The 21,924-nt window shown below is 41.9% G+C and overlaps 1 protein-coding gene across 2 annotated transcripts in view; it reads right to left on the bottom strand.

The window, feature by feature from the left end:
* Positions 1 to 414: 414 nt before the first annotated feature.
* Positions 415 to 21,924, bottom strand: part of LOC128706509 (uncharacterized) — a 209,838-nt gene continuing 188,328 nt past the window's right edge. For both annotated transcript variants that reach the window (XM_053801399.2, XM_070091394.1), the window contains 2 exons: positions 7,699 to 7,947; positions 415 to 5,659 (listed from right to left, as the gene is read on the bottom strand). In XM_053801399.2, coding sequence (XP_053657374.1) covers positions 4,621 to 5,659; positions 7,699 to 7,946 — 1,287 coding nt within the window. In that variant the 5' untranslated portion in view covers position 7,947 and the 3' untranslated portion in view covers positions 415 to 4,620. The remainder of the gene's footprint in view (positions 5,660 to 7,698; positions 7,948 to 21,924) is intronic.

Below are 21,924 nucleotides of genomic sequence, written 5' to 3'. Positions count from 1 at the left end.
TAGAGAGTGAGTGGACTTTCCCTGCTGCAACAAAATTTCTGTTTGAAGAATTCATTGTTGACGGAGAAAACATTAGTAGTGACATAATATGGTGAGGGCCAAGACTTTCTTGACGGAAATTGTGAACTCCAAGAAAATCTTGGCCCTCACTAAATTACGTGTCACTATTAATTTTTTGTTTCAACAATAAATTCTTCTAAAAGTTTCGTAATTAATAATACACCAGTGTTGCAGAAGGCCAAGAAGGTACGCCTTTCTGAGTGTGTCTACCCGAGGTCTGGGGAATTGTATCTGAAGCTCCGGTTAAGTGGAGAACCAAGGCATCACTTATGACCGTAAATTACGGACAGAGGAAAACAACTGCTTGCCGATAAAAATAGCTGTCAGTCAGAGAGGTGTAACCAAAAAAAAATGTTTTTTTATGGGAAAAATCCTTTATTCCAGAAAATATCACATTTGTCCAGTCGTAATACAACATAGTGGTGATGGGGCGAGAGGCGAACTGACCAACACACCTTCCTTTCCGCGGGTTTCCAACCCCTCACTCAGTATTTGTTCTTTTGGCTGCAATATCACTTTTCTATATTAAAAAAAAAAAATCATGCTCTCTTAAGTGAAACCAATAGTAAGTGACAATGCTCTGAGACTTTAAAATTCAAAATTGAAATATTTCTGCCAGCTCGCCTCGCCACTCATCGTACCCTATTTTTTTTATTAAAAATATAATAACAGTAAAGCTTTACAAATACAAAACATTTGGAAAGCTTCGCACGATATGCACTTTTTTGTTTGGAGAATCTCTGCAGAATAATATTAATAACGTTAAAATGCTTATAAAACACAAACAACCTTAAATATTACATGATTCACCTTGTGCCATATTGGGAAAGTCTGAAGAAATCCCGGTCAAGCTTTTATAAAGCTTTGCAGCCTCCGTATACAAATAATATTTAAGCCTCAGATACCTACAGGAAGCTTTGCTAAACACGAATATTAAACATTCTAGTTATATTAAGAAAAGTGAATAAATCTTGTTAAATATATATATATATATATATATATATATATATATATATATATATATATATATATATATATATATATATATATATATATATATATATATATATATTAAACAAAATTCGTTCACTTCTTTAAACACACACAATCATACATACATACATACATACATACAAGCATCTATACATAGTTAACGTCCGTACACATTTTAATAATTAATCTGGAGTCTTAAAATCAAGGTCATTGACGCCGTGCGTATACACATACCTGCATTCATTAATACATACATGCACACACATGCATTTGAAAATACATGCATACACATACTTATAAATAAAAGTTAAACATGATTTGAAGGCATGGGAGATAAATATCATTATCTCATTAAATATCATAGGAAGAAATTAGAAAATATTAAACATAGATACGTTGTCTTGCAAATGTCACACACACACACACACACACACACACACACACACACACACACACACACACACACACACACACACACTCGACCCCTGCAACCACAGATAGGTGAGTACACACACACAGGGATGTTAGGAAGTATTTCTTCAGCCACAGAGTTGTCAGGAAGTGATGTAGTGGAGGTAGGATCCGTACATAGCTTTAAGAAGAGGTATGATAAAGCTCATGGAGCAGGAAGAGTGACCTAGTAGCGGCCAGTGAAGAGGCGGGGCCAGGAGCTGTGAATCGACCCCTGCAACCACAACTATGTGAGTACAACTAGGTGAGTACACATACGTATCACATACACACATACATACATACACACTCACACACACACAATTATATATACACACACACATATACACACAAACACACACACTCACACACTCACACACACACACACACACACACACACACACACACACACACACACACACACACACACACACACACATACACACACACACACTGTACGTTAGGCCCATCTTGGAGTATGCGGCACCAGTTTGGAACCCACACCTAGCCAAGCACGTAAAGAAACTAGAGAAAGTGCAAAGGTTTGCAACAAGACTAGTTCCAGAGCTAAGGGGTGTCCTACGAGGAGATGTTAAGGGAAATCGACTTGACGACACTGGAGGACAGGAGAGATAGGGGGGACATGATAACGACATATAAAATACTGAGAGGAATTGACAAGGTGGACAAGGACAGGATGTTCCAGAGATGGGACACAGCAATAAGGGGACACAGTTGGAAGATGAAGACACTGATGAATCACAGGGATGTTAGGAACTATTTCTTCAGTCACAGAGTAGTCAGTAAGTGGAATAGTTTGGGAAGCGATGTAGTGGAGGCAGGATCCATACATAGCTTTAAGCAGAGGTATGATAAAGCTCATGGTTCAGGGAGTGACCCAGTAGTGACCAGTGAGGAGGCGGGGTCAGGAGTTATGACTCGACCCCTGCAACCACAACTGAGTACACACACACACACACACACACACACACACACACACACACACACACACACACACACACACACACATTCTCACTCTAACACTCTCTCTCCCTCTCTCTCTCTCCCTCTCTCTCTCTCCCTCTCTCTCTCTCACATTGTATTACATGTCATGAAGTGTTAACCTTGTGAGCCATTCAATGCAAGGAATGGTGGAGGCTTGATTCTCTGACCGCCACTAGTGACAGTCCCCGATTCACCAGACTGTTGGTGATCGTCCAAACACAAAGAGAAATATCTTCTCTTGCACAAAGTATTTCGTAAACTAAGTCTGATAAATATTTGCAAAGAAAACAAACGCTTTCATTTCAGAACTTACATACGAGGAGACAATACAGAGAAGGGAGGAAACGAGTCGACAAGATGACAAAAACATATGAAAGAGCCTTTATTATACCAACGTTTCGCTCTCCCTGAGAGAAACGTTGCAATAATAAAGGTTGCTAAAGTTACCTGTTTCGTGTATCATCCAAGTTAACAAACCACGTAGCAAAGGTAATGATATTTATCTCCGAATATTTTGGATGGTTGACGAATACCTTTCCTATACGGGCTTACATCATTGTTGTTCTTCACCGTCCTGGCAGAGTGTCCGAACTTCACCTTCTGTAGAGCACTAATTTTTACACAGTAAATCCAACAGAGTAAAAAAAAATTGTTTGTACTGAACCACATAAGTAGATATACAATTTTCATAAGAATAAATTAATGGTGTGAAATTTCAGAGAGGTTCTGTGGCCCACTCGGTTCTTGCTATGGCCGCCCGTGACTCAACGAAATTGAGGTTCTATGTAAAATCGGGAGTTAACGTTACTTTGCCTACGGAATAGAGCCCACAAACTCTAGTGTTCCTCAACTGGGGCTTCCCGGAACCCTAGGGTTCCGCGAGAGGTCGCTTGGGGTTCCCAGAGAAATTTTGATAAGTAGGCTAATCATATGTAAATGCATTTTTGAGGTATTTTATACTTAATTTCATATTCGTAATTTTGCTATACACGTACGGCATATTCTTGGAAAATTCTTGGGTATTATAAATCTTTAGCCTGTTATAAGAAGTCTAGGTCGTGTGAAATGTTGACGGTGTTTACAGGAGTGAATTGTCAGGTCAAAATTAAAACCAATAGAGGCACTTGAGGTCGAATATTTTTTGGAGGACTCCAAACAAGCGTAACATTAAAGGCAGGTTGTTCTCGGGAGTGACTGCGAGATGAAAAGCATCTCCTTGTATTGATACACATTAAACTGAGAAAAATATAATGAATTTTAATGCTGGAAAGCCGTAGAATTTTGCCGATTGTCAAAAATGACTTATTTCATTGATAAACACAAATAACCCGCACATAGAAGAGAGGATCATTTACTTTGTAAATTGTCCAAGTCGGACCGAAACGTCGTCGTAAGCTCCTCTCTCCTATGTGTGGGTTATTTGTGTATTGTTCCAGTCACGTTATTGTGCCTTTTCTTGTTATTCATTGATATGTAATAGAATAAAAATATTAATAATGAATTAGGCAATTTGTGATAATTAATCGGAAAAGGGAAACAAATGTCGACCTCTCTTATGTAGTCGTGAATTTCATTGTAGGATACACCTCTTGATGCTACCGATTACTTTGGCCAGGACAGCTCAACACAAAATAATATTTTACAATTATGTACATAAAAAAAAAACCTTGTACCGTCAATCAAAGCAAATCAATAGGAACCTAATAGCTAATAGTGCACCTGCGTGTGTGTGTGTGTGTGTGTGTGTGTGTGTGTGTGTGTGTTTATGTATACGTCCTTGTGTGTACTTGGTATAGTGGGCTTGACGTCATCTGATGTAAATGGCAACAATCTATGTACAATAATTTATGGGGTTGTCGTTATACAATTAACTTTGTCTATAAGATATGTATATTTCCAAAGAGGATGAATTCATTAAATTTCACAACTTTAAGCGCTTGATGAAATGATTTACTGCTGAATTACGCTGATAGTAGAGTGTCAGTGAAGTGGTGGTGGTGTGTTGTGGTGGTGTAGTTGGTGGTGTGTTGTGATGGTGCAGCTGGTGGTGTGTTGTGGTTGTGCAGCTGGTGAAGATGAAGGTACTCGGCAATGTGAGGTTGTGAGGGAATATTAACCCCAAGTTATGCAAGCTGGCTCCCCGGAGGCGCTGCCTAGCCTGTATGTCTGCCCCTGGGGGCAGGGTCCCTGCAGGAAATGTTGGTAGCACTTGCCGTCGGTTTTCCAGTAGTGTGCTGTCATGTTGGCGTGACAATCGCAGTCCAGCTGTCCTGTTGCGGGATTTTCCACCACCAGCTGACCCTCAGGGCACGGCCCAGCGGTCATGCGTTCGTAGCACGTCTTGGACTCTTCGTGAAGTACGTGAGACGTGAAGCAGTTGCATTCAGTATGACCTGATGTCTTGTTGAAACTGAAGTACATGCCGGCTGGGCACGGCCCTACAGAGTGCTGCTCGTAACAGGAGTTGTCCTCTTCCCAGTAGTAAGGCGTCCATTCCTTACGGCAGTGACAACCGGATATGCCAGTGTTGAGGTCCAAAAAGAAGAGCTGGCCAGTAGGACAAGGGCCACGGGAATACTGACGGTAGCATCGCTGGTCAGGTGTCCAGAAGAACCAATTGTCGTAGCGGGTACACTGAGCCTTACGTTCACATACAGCCACGCCCGGCTGGGAGAACACCATCCATTCCCCGAGCTGGCAGGGCCCTCGTGAGTAAGGCTCGAAGCAGTGACCGTCAGCGGTAGTCACGTTCCCCGGCAAGCACTTGCACTCCGTCTTTAGGGTATCTAAGTTACGAAGGTAACAGTTAATGCCATCTTCACAAGCGGTCTGGTCGCAAGGTCCGGCGGTGTTAAGCGGGTAGCAAGTGCCGTCCTCTTCCAGCATGTAGCCATCACGACACTCACAAACAGGCTGCAGCGTGCGATAGTCGAACTTCAGGAGGTGACCCTTAGGACACGGGCCTTGTTCGTAGAGCGGGTAGCAGCTGCTGTCTGGAAGGTAGTAGTGCATGACAAATTCTGGTGAACAGGAACAGAAGCCGTCGGTAGAGGGACCTCCACCCATGAAGAGCTCCCCGACTTTGCAAGGTCCCTGCGTGTACTCCTGGTAGCAGGCTCCGTCGGTCCATCTCGCCCAGAACCCGGGACACCTGCAACGTACAACTGGGTTAGAAAAACTGCATCTGCATCATGCAGTAAAATAAAAAATAAAACCACGTGAATTTTAAGAACAATATAGGTTAAGTTTTGCCCAAGATGCTTTGCATTTTATATGCATTCAGATTATTGCATGTCCTATACAATACTACTGTAATATAGAATAGTATTTATAACTGTATTTGAACAACATAATTAACGTACACTACAAACATTATAACAATTTTTCAAAAAAAGTCATAATCTTAAATCAAGTTTTACTGTTAATGTCAAAGATTAACAATTTTTGTAATAATAATATATAAAAATATACGAGTAATATCAACTAATCCTATATCAACTGTACAATGTACTTTTTAGAAATTAAGATTATTATTATTATTATTATTATTATTATTATTATTATTATTATTATTATTATTATTATTATTATTATTATTATTATTATAAATCCCTTTTGGAGTTGCTCCTTGACTTATGCATTAGTACATGTATTAGTAAATGTGTAGGATACAGATATTTTAACGCGAATAATAGAGTACAATACTAGGTACAGGTTATTAAGCCTGGAAGGTATATAAATTGTGGAATTTAGATAGTATCTGCAAACACGTGCGGTGAAGTGCAGTGTGTGTGTGTGTGTGTGCGCGTGTGTGTGTGTGTGTGTGTGTGTGTGTGTGTGTGTGTGTGTGTGTGTGTGTGTGTGTGTGTGTGTGTGTGTGTGTGTGTGTGTGTGTGTGTGTGTGTGTGTGTGTGTGTGTGTGTGTGTGCGTGTGTGTGTGTGTACTCAACTATTTGTCGTTGCAGGGGTCGAGTCGTAGCTCCTGGCCCCGCCTCTTCACTGACTACTACTTGGTCCTCTCTCTCTGCTCAATGAACTTTATCAAACCTCGTCTTAAAACTATGTATGGTTCCCGCCTCCACTAAGTCACTTTCTAGGCTGTTCCACTGCCTGACAACTCTATGACTGAAGAAATACTTCCTAACATCCCTTTGACTCATCTGAGTCTTCAACTTCCAATTGTTTCTGTGTCCCCTCACTGGAACATCCTATCTTTGTCCACCTTGTCTATTCCGCGCAGTATTTTATATGTCGTTATCATGTCTCCCCCGACCCTCCTGTCCGCCAGTGTCGTCAGGCCAATTTCCCTTAACCTTTCTTCGTAGGAAGTGCAAACCTTTGCACTTTCTCTAATTTATTGGCTTGCTTGACGTGTTGCATACTCCAGTATGGGCCTGACGTAAATGGTGTACAGAGTCTTGAACGATTCCTTACTGAGGTATCGGGACGCTATCCTTAGGTTTGCCAGATGTCCGTACGCTGCAGCAGTTATCTGATGTGCGCCTCAGGAGACGTGCTCGGTGTTATACTCACGCCAAGGTCCTTTTCCCTGAGTGAGGTTTGCAGTCTTTGTCCACCTAGACTATACTGTGTCTGCGGTCTTCTTTGCCCTTCCCTGATCTTCATGACTTTACATTTGGCAGGGTTAAACTCAAGGAGCCAGTTGCTGGACCAGGCTTGTAGCCTGTCCAGGTCGCTTTGTAGTACTGCCTAATCCTCGACCGATTTAATTCTCCTCATTAAATTCACATCATCTGCAAACAAGGACACTTCTGAGTCTATCCCTTCCGTTATGTCATTCACATATACCAAAAACAGCACAGATCCTAGGACTGACCCTTGTGGAACCCCGCTTGTCACAGGCGCCCACTCTGACACCTCGTCACGTACCATGACCCGTTGTTGCCTCCCTGTCAAGTATTCTCTGATCCATTGTAGTGCCTTTCCTGTTATGTGTGCCTGATCCTCTAGCTTTTGCAGTAACCTCTTGTGAGGAACTATGTCGAAGGCCTTCTTGCAGTCCAAGAAAATGCAGTCTATCCACCCGTCTCTCTTTTGTTTGTCTTACTTCTGTCACCTTGTCATAAAACTCCAGTAGGTTTGTGTGTGTGTGTGTGTGTGTGTGTGTGTGTGTGTGTGTGCGTGTGTGTGTATGCAATAATGTAAAGAATCACCAGCGATGCCACTAACTTGCACTCTGCATGTCCAGTGTCGTTAGCAGCCAGCTGCTGGCCCGGGGCGCACGGTCCCCTGGTGAACTCCGGGTAACAGAGGCCCGTGGTTGGCCAGTACACGTGGTAATCGGCACACACGCAGTCCTGTTTGCCCTCCACCACCACTGCTTCGAACCCCTCCGGACACTGCTTCAGCTGGCGCTCCCTAGCCGGCCCCGCCCACACGCCCGCCGTCACCAACAACACTGTCACTACCAACAACATCCTGCGGAGGAACTGTGGTTTAGTTACACTTATACGATATACTAAACTTATTGATTAATAAAGCATATGCAACATATGGGGAACTTTACTGCTGAAATGTTTCGCCTGCGCAGCAGGCTTCCAATACAGGCGAGTATATCACTGATGACAGTAAAGGTACCCAAGTCTTATCAACTTGTTGGTATTATATAATACCAATAATGTGATACTGGACTTGTTTCGGTCACTACCCTTTTCAAGAGAGATATCTTCTGTATTAAATAACACCAGACCTTGGTAGCTCAGCGAAAGCTTAGTATCTGTACCATTAAACTTTAAAAGTAGAGGATTTGCAGCTCAAATCTCTTACGAATCTTAGGCTCTAAAATTCAACTCACCAGCAATACTTCATACATGTATCGTGTGTATCTCATAGTAACTAAATGCCTGACCCTTATATCTTATAACTCCAGCCCCTGTACCTCAGTACACGCAAGAGGTGTAGTAGATATAGTTCTAAGCTCTATGACCAGAGGAGTCATAGCACATCCGTCTCAAGACGTTGAGGGACTGTAAGTCAACACTTGAATGGAGCTTAGATAAACACACTCGCATGTCTAGCACCTGTAGTGTCAGTAACTACAACATATCCCCGTCTAACTCACCATGACACACAGTACCGTGTACGAGTATCTGTTTCATATGTTATCTAGTTTTAAAATATATTATACTATATCAAAGACAAAAATCTTACATTATTACACCTAAATTAGTTACCTGTTTTCTAAATTGTAGTAAAAAATAGGAAGGATATTTAAAATATTTTTTTTTTACAGTGAATGGGTTTAAAAAATATATATTTTTTCTCAAATCTCAAAGCAAGTTTTAAAAGAAAAATTATGACGTTTTGAAATTTGTTGTACATTTGCATATCTATTTTGCATTATGTATGAATTTGTATAAAAAGAATGTTTTTAATTTCTGCTTTTTTAATGAAACTGAGAGTGGAAGTCCTTCAGATCCAGCAGATCTGCAACTCTCAGGGGTTGCAGTGCAACTGAGTAAGCTGGTGAAGCCAATCAGAAATATATATCCAAAAGTTATTGCACAGTGACTAATATCCCTATTTCCCTACCACGACACAATGCAAATTAATTCAGACATCCCTCTAAGTAAGATCAGTGGCGGACCTACATTTTTTCGGGGCCCTGAAGCCTGAATTGTTACGGGGGGCCCCCTCGTAACCCCTTCTGATATAGCAGACCCAAAATTTTTAAGTAATGTGGACTCAAGTGGCTATTTGGCTCCTCCAGGATTAGCGGCCCTGAGCTTAAGCTTCACCAGCTTCATAGCATATCCGCTCCTAAATAATTTACGCCAGTTTTTGATAATTTGTAGCCAAATCCATTATTCAGCTATTGCGTAGAAAACAATAATATCCCATAAACCATACCCCCGGCCGGGATTGAACCCGCGGTCATAGAGTCTCAAAACTCCAGCCCGTCGCGTTAGCCACTAGACCAGCTAGCCACAATAAGATTCATCCAACTAGTCGAGTCGAGTCACAATAATATCCATTTTATTGCGCCTTTTTTTTTTTTTTTTTTTACTAAATATCGCAGTTATCGAAGTTTCAAGCGCATCCGAAGAGACATTTTCCAGTTATTACACAGAAAAAAAATCATTCTAAGTTTATTAACTATGTTAATAAGCTGGCAAATTTACCCCTAAACAGATTAACTTATTAGGACATAGTGGTTCTTTTTGTAAAATACGTCAACCATTAACGATTCAAGCAATAAAGACGAGCACGAGAGATACACACACACACACCATTACGAAAATAAAATTGTTAAATTGGCTCCAACGTTCTTCTAAATAGGATACATAAGAACATAAGAATGGAGGAACACTGCAGAAGGCCTACTGGCCCATACAAGGCAGGTCCTACGTCACTGTTGAAAGTTTTTTTTTTTAATCTGATCAGAAGAGGCTTATGATAGTTATCCCAAGGTAACTTAAATCAGGAATCGCCTTAAAAAAATCTGGCCATCGGGCGCCTGGTCATGAAAAATAGTTTCGTGACATTTTTTCTCCCCTTGGTTACAATACACCGTCTGAGCATTCTGTCAAAAACTGAACGTTCTGTCGACCAATGAACGTTGTGTCAATCAATGAATGTTCTCAACTACAGACCGTTCTGTCACCCACGGAAAACTCTGTCAACCACTGAATATTCTGTCAATCACTGAATGTTCCGTCAACCACTGAACGTTCTATCAACCAAGTAACATTCCTTAATATTGCCTGCCTGCCTGCCTGCCTGCCTGCCTGCCTGCCTGCCTGCCTGCCTGCCTGCTTGCCTGCCTGCCTGCCTGCCTGCCTGCCTGCCTGCTTGCCTGCTTTCCTGCCTACCTGCCTGCCTGCATGTCTGCCTGCCTGCCTGCTTGCCTGCTTTCCTGCCTACCTGCCTGCCTGCATGTCTGCCTGCCTGCCTACCTGCCTGCCTGCATGTCTGCCTGCCTGCCTGCCTGCCTGCCTGCCTGCCTGCCTGCTTGCAAGCCTGCCTGCCTGCCTGCCTGCCTGCTTGCAAGCCTGCCTGCCTAACTGCCAGCCTAACAGCCAGCCTAACTGCCAGCCTGCCTGCCTGTCAGCCTGCCTGCATACATGCCTAACAACATGCTTGCATTTTACGTATTGTCGTGAAGGACTAACGCGAGACCAACTCGATCGAATAGCTAAGAAAACAGGGTTGAAAATTTCGACTATTACTGGGGCAGCAAGACCCTTCTGTGATCCTGCTCGACGTGTTAACTAGCGATCCCAGACAGTTGTGATGAATGGTTTGAAAAACCGACAAGTTGAAGATTGAGACACTTATGCAGCATATGGGAATCTTTATTCAGGAAACGTTTCGCCACACAGTGACTTCATCAGTCCAATACAAAGAGGAAGGCGTAAGGAGAGGAGGAGTATGAGGTAATCAGTCCCTCAGCCTGGAGTTGATGTGTTCAGTCCATCAATCTTGTAGAATGTACAGCATAGGGCCGTAGACGTGGCTTATATACAGACAGGCCGGAGAGAACGAGAGAGAGAGAGAGAGAGAGAGAGAGAGAGAGAGAGAGAGAGAGAGAGAGAGAGAGAGAGAGAGAGAGAGAGAGAGAGAGAGAGAGAGAAGTACAACATGGATGACTTAGAGTTTCTCTCTGAAGGACAATTCAGACTCGCAAATACACAGCAATAAACACAGAAACACAGAAAATATACCGATAAATACACCTCGAGTAATGACAACACTGAGAGGAACGAGAACGACACTGACGGAAATGTTAACATTGAGAGTAATATTAACATTGAAAGTAATACCAACATTAACAGTAATACTCACATTAACAGTAATACTGACATTGACAGTAATAATAACATTGACAAACAGTTTAAAAATTTTAATAATGATAGTAATATTAACATTATTATCAAAAAAATATATTTTTTCACGATCCTCCACACACAGAAACACACACACACACACACACACACACACACACACACACACACACACACACACACACACACATATATCTGTGTGCACGTAGGTGCTGTCAAGATTTTATATAGAAAAGTGTGGGAACGCCAATATATTTTCTTTGACAGGTGAATGTGACAAGATGACTCATATGTTATAATGTAATCATGTCAATATTGTCTCTGGTCTTGAGGTTCAGTTACGTCTTTCTTCTCCCCATTTTCCCAACTTTCCTTTTTACCATTACAATTTATTTTACACGGATAAATTTATCATTCCTCAGCTCATTTCTAAGCCGAGTCCATTCCTAGGTAGACTGCTGTCCCCAGGATGCCGCCTAAATCATCGGCTAACGACTAGGTATCTATTTGATTGCAAGGTAAACAAAGGTAGCAGCTGTTTGGAGATTTCACAGAACGTCTTTCCCAACCTGGAACTCGAATCTGAGTCACTGAGTTTGTGAGATCATGTATAATGATGATACCTATTCACCTCTTTTATACTCCTGCCAACTGTAGTCACGTATCTGTAACTGTTTGGGTGTGACGGTGATCTGTGTAGCTATACATAGCAAAAAAAAATCTGCTTACACTTCGGGTGTTCTTGAAGAAATTTCTAACTTCAAGGTTTACAGAGTTCACACTTCACGAGTTCGTCCTCTTCTTGCCGGGAAGAGGCTTCGAGAGAATGGCTTAAGCTTCTGAGCTGCCCAAGGAAGGCTGGTCACAGGCTTCCACAGAAAGGTTTTAGCAAAGTTATCGTCAATGATGTTTAGTAATGCAAAGGAGATGATCTAAAAAAGTACCGAAGAATGATTTTTTGTTTTTAGTGAGGGAAAAGTCTCTTCAAATGTCTTGTAAATAGCCTTTGAAATAATTTTTCAATAATACAGTGTTATGAATATTATGGCTTAAAAATTTGCAAGCGTCCAACATTGATATCTTTTTAGAGAAAATCCATATGTAAAGACTCCAGGAAATATCTTTACAAACATCTTACTGAAAATTATTGGGAAAAGTGTTCAGGCTGATCCAAGAAAACAGTTCGTCTGCACTGCATATGTGTAATAAGTGTATTCAAATTATCTGTATACAAAGTTAAATTTTTGCATTGCTTTATGATACAAGAAACGGAGCATTCTATCACAATTGCCAAACAATGACCATGAATGAATAATATCAAACAACACAGTGGCACCTGTTGAAATGGTTCTCACTCACTGGTGCAGGAGAAGAGTAAAGATCTACTTGTCACTTGTTCAAGCCTCAGGTTCTTGAAGGCAGTTCTAGATCCAGCAAGAGAGAAGGAACTGAAGTATTTCCTGCCTGAACAGTGCCGGGATTGTCACTGGTTGCAGGATGTCTACACTGGGCAGAGGTTTAAACAGTGCCAGGGTTGTCACTGGCTACATGAGGGCCACTCCAGGCACAGCTGTGGGCACAACGGGCCAGTGAAAGGGATGAACCAGTGATGGCCAGTGTTTGGTCAAGCTCTGACGACCTCGCTATAAGCCTCATGTAGCTGTACTCACTCCTTCCTTTTAGGGCCAAGTGCTTCTCTTTGTCAGGGAAGACGGAATGACAGAAATAAAGAAAGGAAGGAACTAGAGACAACGAAAAGAGGAAGGGGATGGAAAGGAAATAAAGTAAGAAACATGGCACAGAAAATACTAGTGAGGGGATGAATAGATCTTTCGGAGATAATAACGGTAAATTAAACAGAGAAAACACTATACAACACATCTGAAATATTACGTATATCAGTCAAATGCATCTCTGTATGACGCTTTAAATACCAGACAGCAAGTATTATGATTAATTCTGCTTTTTCATTTTCTTCTCTATTTTTTTCTATTTCTTCTTCTTCTTCCTCTATAATAATAATAATAATAATAATAATAATAATAATAATAATAATAATAATAATAATAATAATAAGATTATTATTATTATTATTAATTCTATTTTTATTATTATAATATTTATGTTAATGTTGTTGTTGTTGTTGATGTTTGGTATCCCCTAAGGTATGAATCATTAAGTGCCCTGGTAATAAGAAATAATTATTAAATTCTTGGGAAATGCCAAGCTCGATGGGGAGACACAGTTACCGATGAAGTTATGATACTTAAATATCCCCTAAGGACCTTCCTCAAGTGGTTTCCCGATTTTTTCCATCTTATAATCTTCCAAGGTTTTGGTTTATACCTTGAGAAAGCCTCTTCCGTGCAGCAGCATACCAGCTTTGAATAATTTCAAAGCTGGTATACTACGAATTAACAAAAGATTCATGCAGATATTAGTATATTCAGGTGACATCTGGTCAATTTTATCTAAACCATTCTCGAGTTTGATTTCCAAGTGATAACTGAAGAAAAAAAAATCCCTTGTTTATTAGCTACAAATTTTCAACTCTGGTGTGTCCTCTTCAGAAGATAATTACAGTTACTGGAATGTTTTTATATGCCAATTTATCCGTTTCACTTTTTAAAATGGTGTAGCCTATTTTTACGTAAACATTACGATATAAAAGGGTAAGGGTCTACTAACAGGATTTTAATCTTCATAGGCCTATCTTACAGAAAGTGTGATGCTTATTGGGTTTAGACTGTGTTGGTGCATAATTACTCATTTACTGACAAACTTTGAATTACTGGATATTGTGCGATAACTGGAGAATGCTTCTTCTGATCGGCTACAAACTATAATTTTAATTTGTCTTTCTTTGAGAAATATTAGGATTGATTTTGTGCTGTGAATGTGCCAATTTACGGCTTTAATTGAACAAATTATGAAAACTGATGAGAACTGATAATGTGTGAATATATCACATGCTCGGCTTCAAACTTAAAATACTCACGGAGTTTGGAATATAAGTGTTTGTTAGATACTCAGAGAATGCCTCTTCTGACTGGCTTTGAACTTTCAAAAATTCGTTGAAGGTTTGACTGATTTTAGGCTGTGTGAGTGCCACTTTTATTTATGAAGTAAATGGAGGGGATATTAGTTCCCATGTGATAACTTGTGACTGTCTCTTCCGACTGGCGCCCAATCGTCATTGTTAATATTTACTGAAATATGCACTTATTTCACACTCTGTGCTATTATACCGTGTGCACTGAGGTAGAGGGAGATAGGCTTATGGGATGCGGGGATACTCTCTTAGATCGCGCAGCGACCGAAACACATCTGGTAGAGATGTATCGGATGTGAAAATTTAGATATATGCGGATGCTGATGTGTATGAGGATGTCGTATTTTGCAGATGCGGATGTAAGAAATTGTGCGGATGTTCTGTGGATTCAGGTGCAGATGAATATGCGGATATCTGTTTACAGTAAAATGCGGATGCGGATGCAGATGCTGATGTAAGAAATTGTGTAGATGTTCCGCGGATACGGATGCGGATGCGGATATCCGATGCATCACTTATCTGGTTATTGTTATTATTATTATTATTATTATTATTATTATTATTATTATTATTATTATTATTATTATTATTATTATGATTATGAGTGACAGAGGCTGAGTATGATCCGCCAGCATCTAGATCATCTCATTAGCAATTCACACGACACTAGAAGAGGCTGAGGGGATAGAGGGAGGGGGTAAGATAGAACAAGGTCAGTGCAGTAGCTGAGAGGAAAGGGAAGGGGAGGGGGTGGAGGAATGGGAGGGAAGGAGGGAGGAAGGAAGGAAGAAAAGTAGGGAGGAAGGGAGGGAAGAATAAAGGAAGGTAGAGAAGCAAGAAGAGGAGAAATATAGGTATACAATGCTGTGTCTTTACGCTAGTAGTCCCCAGTCGGTGTGTCTCCATATTTCTAAGTGTACACTCATTTCCAGCACGTACAAACAATTTTCTGTGAGTACACGCAACTTGTGGTATGTACAGTATGTTCATATGTTCTAGGCCTGAACTGTGATGTGTACACACGATGATGGAGACTAAAAGTGAAGTTTGAATATCCAGATCCTCCCCGACTTCCGACTTATCCGACTTACGTCCAATCGCACATACAACTGCGAAAAATACGCTAAATTAGAAAGAAATTAAAATTACAATTATACTTACAGCACTGTGTTTGTTAAAATCATAAAAAGATTAAGAAAATAAAAAGACAATCTTGAAATAATAAATAAGAAGATAATTGATAGCCCCACTACACAACCCAGGGCGACATGGGTTTAAAGCAGGTCGCTCCTGCCTGTCCTAATTACCGGATCAATATGGCAAGGTCTTAGATGCACTGGAGTACATGCAAAATGCAGATGTAATATACACAGACTCTACCAGAGCCTTCGACAAGTACAACCATCTGGAGTTTATCTGGAGAGAGTTCCGGGGGTCAACGCCCCCGCGGCCCGGTCTGTGACCAGGCCTCCTTAGGTCAGTGTCCCAGGATGCGACCCACACCAGTCGACTAACACCCAGGTACCCATTTTACTGATGGGGAACATAGACAACAGGTTGAAAGAAACACGTCCAATGTTTCTACTCTGGCTGGGAATCGAACCCAGGCCCTCGCCGTGTGAAGCGAGAGCGCTAACCACCAGGCCACCAGAGCCATGGTTTATAGCGCACAAAATCGTGATAAAGGATTAATAGGAAAAGTTGGTAGATGGATCTATAACTCCCTAGTAAATAAAACACAAAGAGTAATAGTAAACAGAGTAAAGTCTGTGGCGGCTACAGTGAAAAGCTCTGTTCCACAAGACACGATATTCACCTCCATCCTGTTCCTCATGCTCATATCTGACATAGACAGAGATGTAAGCCACAGACACCCGAGTCTGCATGACAGTGACCTCCATCGAAGACACGCAAGACTCCAAGTGGACATTAACTAGATCTTTAAATGGGCCGCGGAAAGCAATATGAAAACTTGAGGAAATTAAAACTATATCGGAGTATAAAACAAATTCCAACCACACAATAGAGCGGAAAACTAATGTGAAGGACCTGGGAGTGATAATGTCAAAAGATCTTACTTTCAAGATCAAAACAATGTATCTCTCACATCTGCTAGAAAAATGGTAGGATTGACAATGAGAACCTTCAAAACTAGGGATGCCAAGCCCATGACGATTCTCATCAAATTATTTGCTCTTTCTAAGCTGGAATGTTTCTGCACACTAACAGCGTCTTTCAAGGCAGGTGAAAATGCTGACCTAGAGAATGTACACAGAACCTTCACGGCACACATGAGTACGATGAAACACCTAAATTACTGGGAATGGTTGAAGTTCCTTGACATATATTCCCTGGAACGCAGGCGAGAGAGATACATGATAAAATACACTTGGAGAATTCAAGAGGGATTAGTACCAAATTTGCACACTAAAATCATTCCCTACAAAAGCAAAAGGTTCGGCATGAGGTGGAACCCCCCTCCCCCCAAATGAAAAGCAGGGGCGCCACGAACATGCTAAGAGACAACACAATAAGTGTTAGGGGCCCAAAACTGTTCAACTGCGTCCCAGCATACATAAGGGGGGATTGCCCATAGACCCCTGGCTGTCTTCAAGAAGGGGCTAGACAGGCAGCTAAAGTCAGTACCTGACCAGCCGAACTGTGGTTCGTACGTCGGTTTACATGCAACCAGCATTAACAGCCTAGTTGATCAGGCACTGGTCCACCACGAGGCCTGTCACAGACCTGGCCGCGAGGGCGTTGACCCCGAAACCTTCTCCAGGTATAGAACTAGACTAGGCTACATTTCCTAACAGTATTTTTACTGGTGAAGCGAATGAATGATACCTATAAGTCAAGAACATCAGTTTGCGACAAATGAAGCTTAAGGTAACAAAGCAGCTGGTGTAGAGGTATATTACTTTCACACGACATGCTAACATAATTTCTCACATCCCTCCACTTCGAGATTCGACTGGTCGGTAAGTACGGAACTCGGAGGATCTGTATATCTGGTTGTCGGCTGACACTGAGGTTTCTACACGTGTTGCACGTCAGAACTGTTTCTCGCACATGTGTTCAGAATCCCAGTCACTGTAAACACACCTTCAGATTTCGTTACAGTAGCTCCTGTAACCACCATTGGCTGGTTTTTCACATAGTTGAAAGTACATGCAATGTTATCCTTCCTTCTCTAATTCTATAGCCCAAACCAATTTAAATTCTAATGCCACGCCACACGTCCATCCGAAACAGTTGACTAACTAATACGTACCTATTTATTGTTTCACTACGAGAAAAGAAACGTTCCCATACGCCTCACACATCCACGATATCGAACTCGGGTCCCTTCAGCTCTGATACACTCTATCACTGTTACAGTCTCTATTACTGTGAGAATCAGCAAGACGGGTCAGTGTAGGTAAAGAAAGTAGTCACTTGATAAGCAAGTTTTCTTCAGGTCGAGGCGAACCCCGGGTTTTTACAATGGAATTTTCATGACACTGATGAGAGGATTTGCACTGTCTTGCCTGTGAAAACAACTAACAGGTTGAGTCACATGAACCTGAACGATACTGAATTATACGTGTATCGAAACTGTGTTTAGTTATGCAGGGTGGGTTCTGTTAATGTGTAGGTTCACAGAGTGTGAGAGAGAGGGAGAGAGAGAGAGAGAGAGAGAGAGAGAGAGAGAGAGAGAGAGAGAGAGGGGGGGGAGGGCGTGGTTTTAACACATTTGTGTGGGAGACTGGCAGGTTTAACACGGTAACCGGAATTATCTTGATGTCGTTTGTGGTAAAGCAAATTCTCAAGGTTGATGAACCTGTGTGTGCGTGTGTGTGTACTCACCTAGTTGTACTCACCTAGTTGAGGTTGCGGGGGTCGAGTCCGAGCTCCTGGCCCCCGTCTCTTCACTGATCGCTACTAGGTCACTCTCCCTGAGCCGTGAGTTTTATCATACCTCTGCTTAAAGCTATGTATGGATCCTGCCTCCACTACATCGCTTCCCAAACTATTCCACTTACTGACTACTCTGTGGCTGAAGAAATACTTCCTAACATCCCTGTGATTCATCTGTGTCTTCAGCTTCTAACTGTGTCCCCTTGTTACTGTGTCCAATCTCTGGAACATCCTGTCTTTGTCCACCTTGTCAATTCCTCTCAGTATTTTGTATGTCGTTATCATGTCCCCCCTATCTCTCCTGTCCTCCAGTGTCGTCAGGTTGATTTCCCTTAACCTCTCCTCGTAGGACATACCTCTTAGCTCTGGGACTAGTCTTGTTGCGAACCTTTGCACTTGTGTGTGTGTGTGTGTGTGTGTGTGTGTGTGTGTGTGTGTGTGTGTGTGTTTGCGTGTTGGCGTATGTGCGTGAAAGGGAGAAAGAATGCCAATAAAAACCACTGCAGACTTAATTTTAGCTCGCAAAAACAAATGCGACAAAAAAAATCACATGAACATATCAAGAAAGTTCTTTAATTACAAAAAAAACAGACTGTCATACTAACAAGCTCACAGACAAGCGGACATTCGAGGAGCCACACCACCGCTGGAGGAAGAAGACCTCAGGGAGACGTCAGGAAATCCCGGCACTCCAGTAAAACTGGTTGAAAGCTCGATAAACAGCTGTTCTTAGAAAGCAGCTGTTCTTAGAATCAGCTGTTCATTGATTCGTCTGATCTAAGAATCAACTGTTCTGAGAATCAGCTGTTCTAAGAAGATGTTTAAAAAATAAGCTGGTCAGAGAGTCAACCCTTCAGCTGAACCAGTAATCAGCTGCTCCAGGTGTCAGCTGATCATGTAATCAGCTGCTCCCGTCACCCTCTGTCCAGCTGTTATGAAGGATTCAACTACTCAATGTATGTTCCACGCATGTTCCATGCATGTTCCATGCATGTTCCACGCATGTTCCACGCATGTTACATGCATGTTCCATGCATGTTCCACGTATGTTCCATGCATGTTCCACGTATGTTCCATGAATGTTCCACGTATGTTCCATGCATGTTCCACGTATGTTCCATGCATGTTCCACGCATGTTCCATGCATGTTCCACGTATGTTCCATGAATGTTCCACGTATGTTCCACGCATTTGACATGATTCTCGGTGCCAAAGAAACATTCGTTACTTGTCAACAGTCCAGGTCGAAACGGACCGAAACTCAGTCGAAATTTGCCTCCAAAACGTGGGCCACTAGTGCCCCGTGGCCTGGCGGCTAAAGTTCTCGTTTCAAACGGCGAGCTTCCGGGTTCGATTCCTGGCGAGGGTAGAAACACTGGGCGTGTTTCTTTACACCCGTTGTCTATGTTCCCCATCAGTAAAATGGGTACCTGGGTGTTAGTCGACTGGTGTGGGTCGCATCCTGGGACAAAACTGACCTACTTTGCCCGGAATGCTCTGCATAACAAGCGGCTTTCTATATGGTAGTATGTCATTGATGTCAGCTATGGTCTGTGTATACCTTGTACATGTACTTGTAGAAATAAAGATATTATTATTATTATTATTATTATTATTATTATTATTATTATTATTATTATTGTTGTTGTTGTTGTTCCAGCCTCTGTGAGGCGTCCTTTGTTCTTCACAACCGTAACGTGTTTCCAGATAATTACCGTCATGTTACCCCACTGTTACCGTGCTTCCAGGCCATGGTATATCATTTGTATTTTGTACACTTCCTCCAGCCGCTGCAGGACAACAGCTGCAGGATGAGACTGTTCTTGAGTTTCATTATGCCTATAATCATGCAGCTGCACACACTCGCCGCAGAGTGCCCTCCCCAAACTCAAAAATTATATTTTTAAGCTTAATATGGTAATTCATTGCATACGCTCTTTAGGTGAGTTTATATTTTGTGATAAATCAGCGTTACTTTCAAGCATTTTAAGTACACGTCCTTGTTTAAGGACTTTGCATATTATAATTTACTGTCTCGCTAACTCCTCACGCGTAATTTTTGTCAATAATGATTCTTTGTATTTTATATATAAAAAAAATTGCCTTTAATTTGCATATCGTCAGTGTACATAGAAAGTTTGGATCCTGTTGAGGTCTTTCCTTCCATAATTTCTTCTTCTTAGTTTCTACTTTACACCTCAACGTTCAGTAAACGTTCTTGGCTTGTGTGAATCTCTGATAGTTATCAGAGACCCACGACAACTTATAAGTTCTTGTTAGAACTTATAAGTCCTCGTGGGTAGAGAACTTTCTACGTAGGTCCCACGACTTGTGTCTCTTTTGCAATAGTTTTCTGTCGCGTTTTGCTGAACTATCGTTTCTTGTCTCACCGATTTCTCAAAATTAGAATGACCCGCTTAGTGCCAACTTTCTCTCTCTCTCTCTCTCTCTCTCTCTCTCTTTCTTCTAGTATTTAAGTATAAAGGAAATTCAGCAGGGGTGGACGACCCCAATTACCTTAGTGGTATTAAGATCCACAATGACCCATAAACAATCCAGCGGTAAGAAACTCGTCGTAGAGAAGATTTCTGGATATATATTGGAAGGCAGCAGCTCAGGCAAAACAAAGAGAAATGCTTCGCCTCCTAGTTATGAGCGAACATCATCACTCTTGCCAGAGTCTTCTAACGTAACCTGATTCAACAACTGATAAACCGGAACTAAATCAACGTAGGTGAAGTGGTCCTTTTATTTAATAAGTTGTAAAATGAAAACTTATTCTAGTGAAAACTGTTAAGATAATAATAATAATAATAATAATAATAATAATAATAATAATAATAATAATAATAATAATGCTACCACTACTACTATTATTCCTACTACTACTACTATTACTGCTACTACTACTACTAATAATAACACTGCTGTTACCACTTCTGCTACTGCTACCATTACTACTACTCGTACCACTGCTACTACTGCTAGCACTGCTACTACTACTATACTATTACTATTCCTACTATTACTCACTACAAAAATCTAAAAATTCTACCACCACTACCACATACTACCTGACTACTACCATCCACTACCTACCTACTACACCACCTGCCACCACCTCCACCACCTACCACACCACTCACCACCACCACCACATACCACCGCCACCACCACCACCATCCACCACCATACCACCACCACCACCACCACCTGCCACCACCACCACCATTCACCACCACCATCCGCCACTGCCACCACCACCACTGCTGCCACCACCACCACCCCAGCCACCACCACCACCTACATCCACCACCACAACCACCACCGCCACTGCCACCGCCACTGCCACCACCTCACCACCATTACCACCACCACCACCGCCACTGCCACCACCACCACCATTACTCCACCACATACTGCCACCGCCACCACCACCACCACCACTACCACCACCACCACCCCACCACCACCACCGCCACCGCCACCACCACCACCATACCACCTACCACCACCACCATCCACCTCCACTGCCACCCCACCACCACCACTTAACCACCACCACCACTACCGCCACCGCCACCACCATTCCATTACTACCACTCACTGCCACCTGCCACCACCACCACATACCACCACTACCACCACCACCACCACCAC

Source organism: Cherax quadricarinatus, chromosome 3 (genome assembly GCF_038502225.1).
Source record: "Cherax quadricarinatus isolate ZL_2023a chromosome 3, ASM3850222v1, whole genome shotgun sequence".
Taxonomy (NCBI): Eukaryota; Metazoa; Arthropoda; class Malacostraca; order Decapoda; family Parastacidae; genus Cherax; species Cherax quadricarinatus.
The sequence above is the reverse complement of the archived record's forward strand: the minus strand, read 5'-3'. Positions and strand labels throughout refer to the sequence as shown.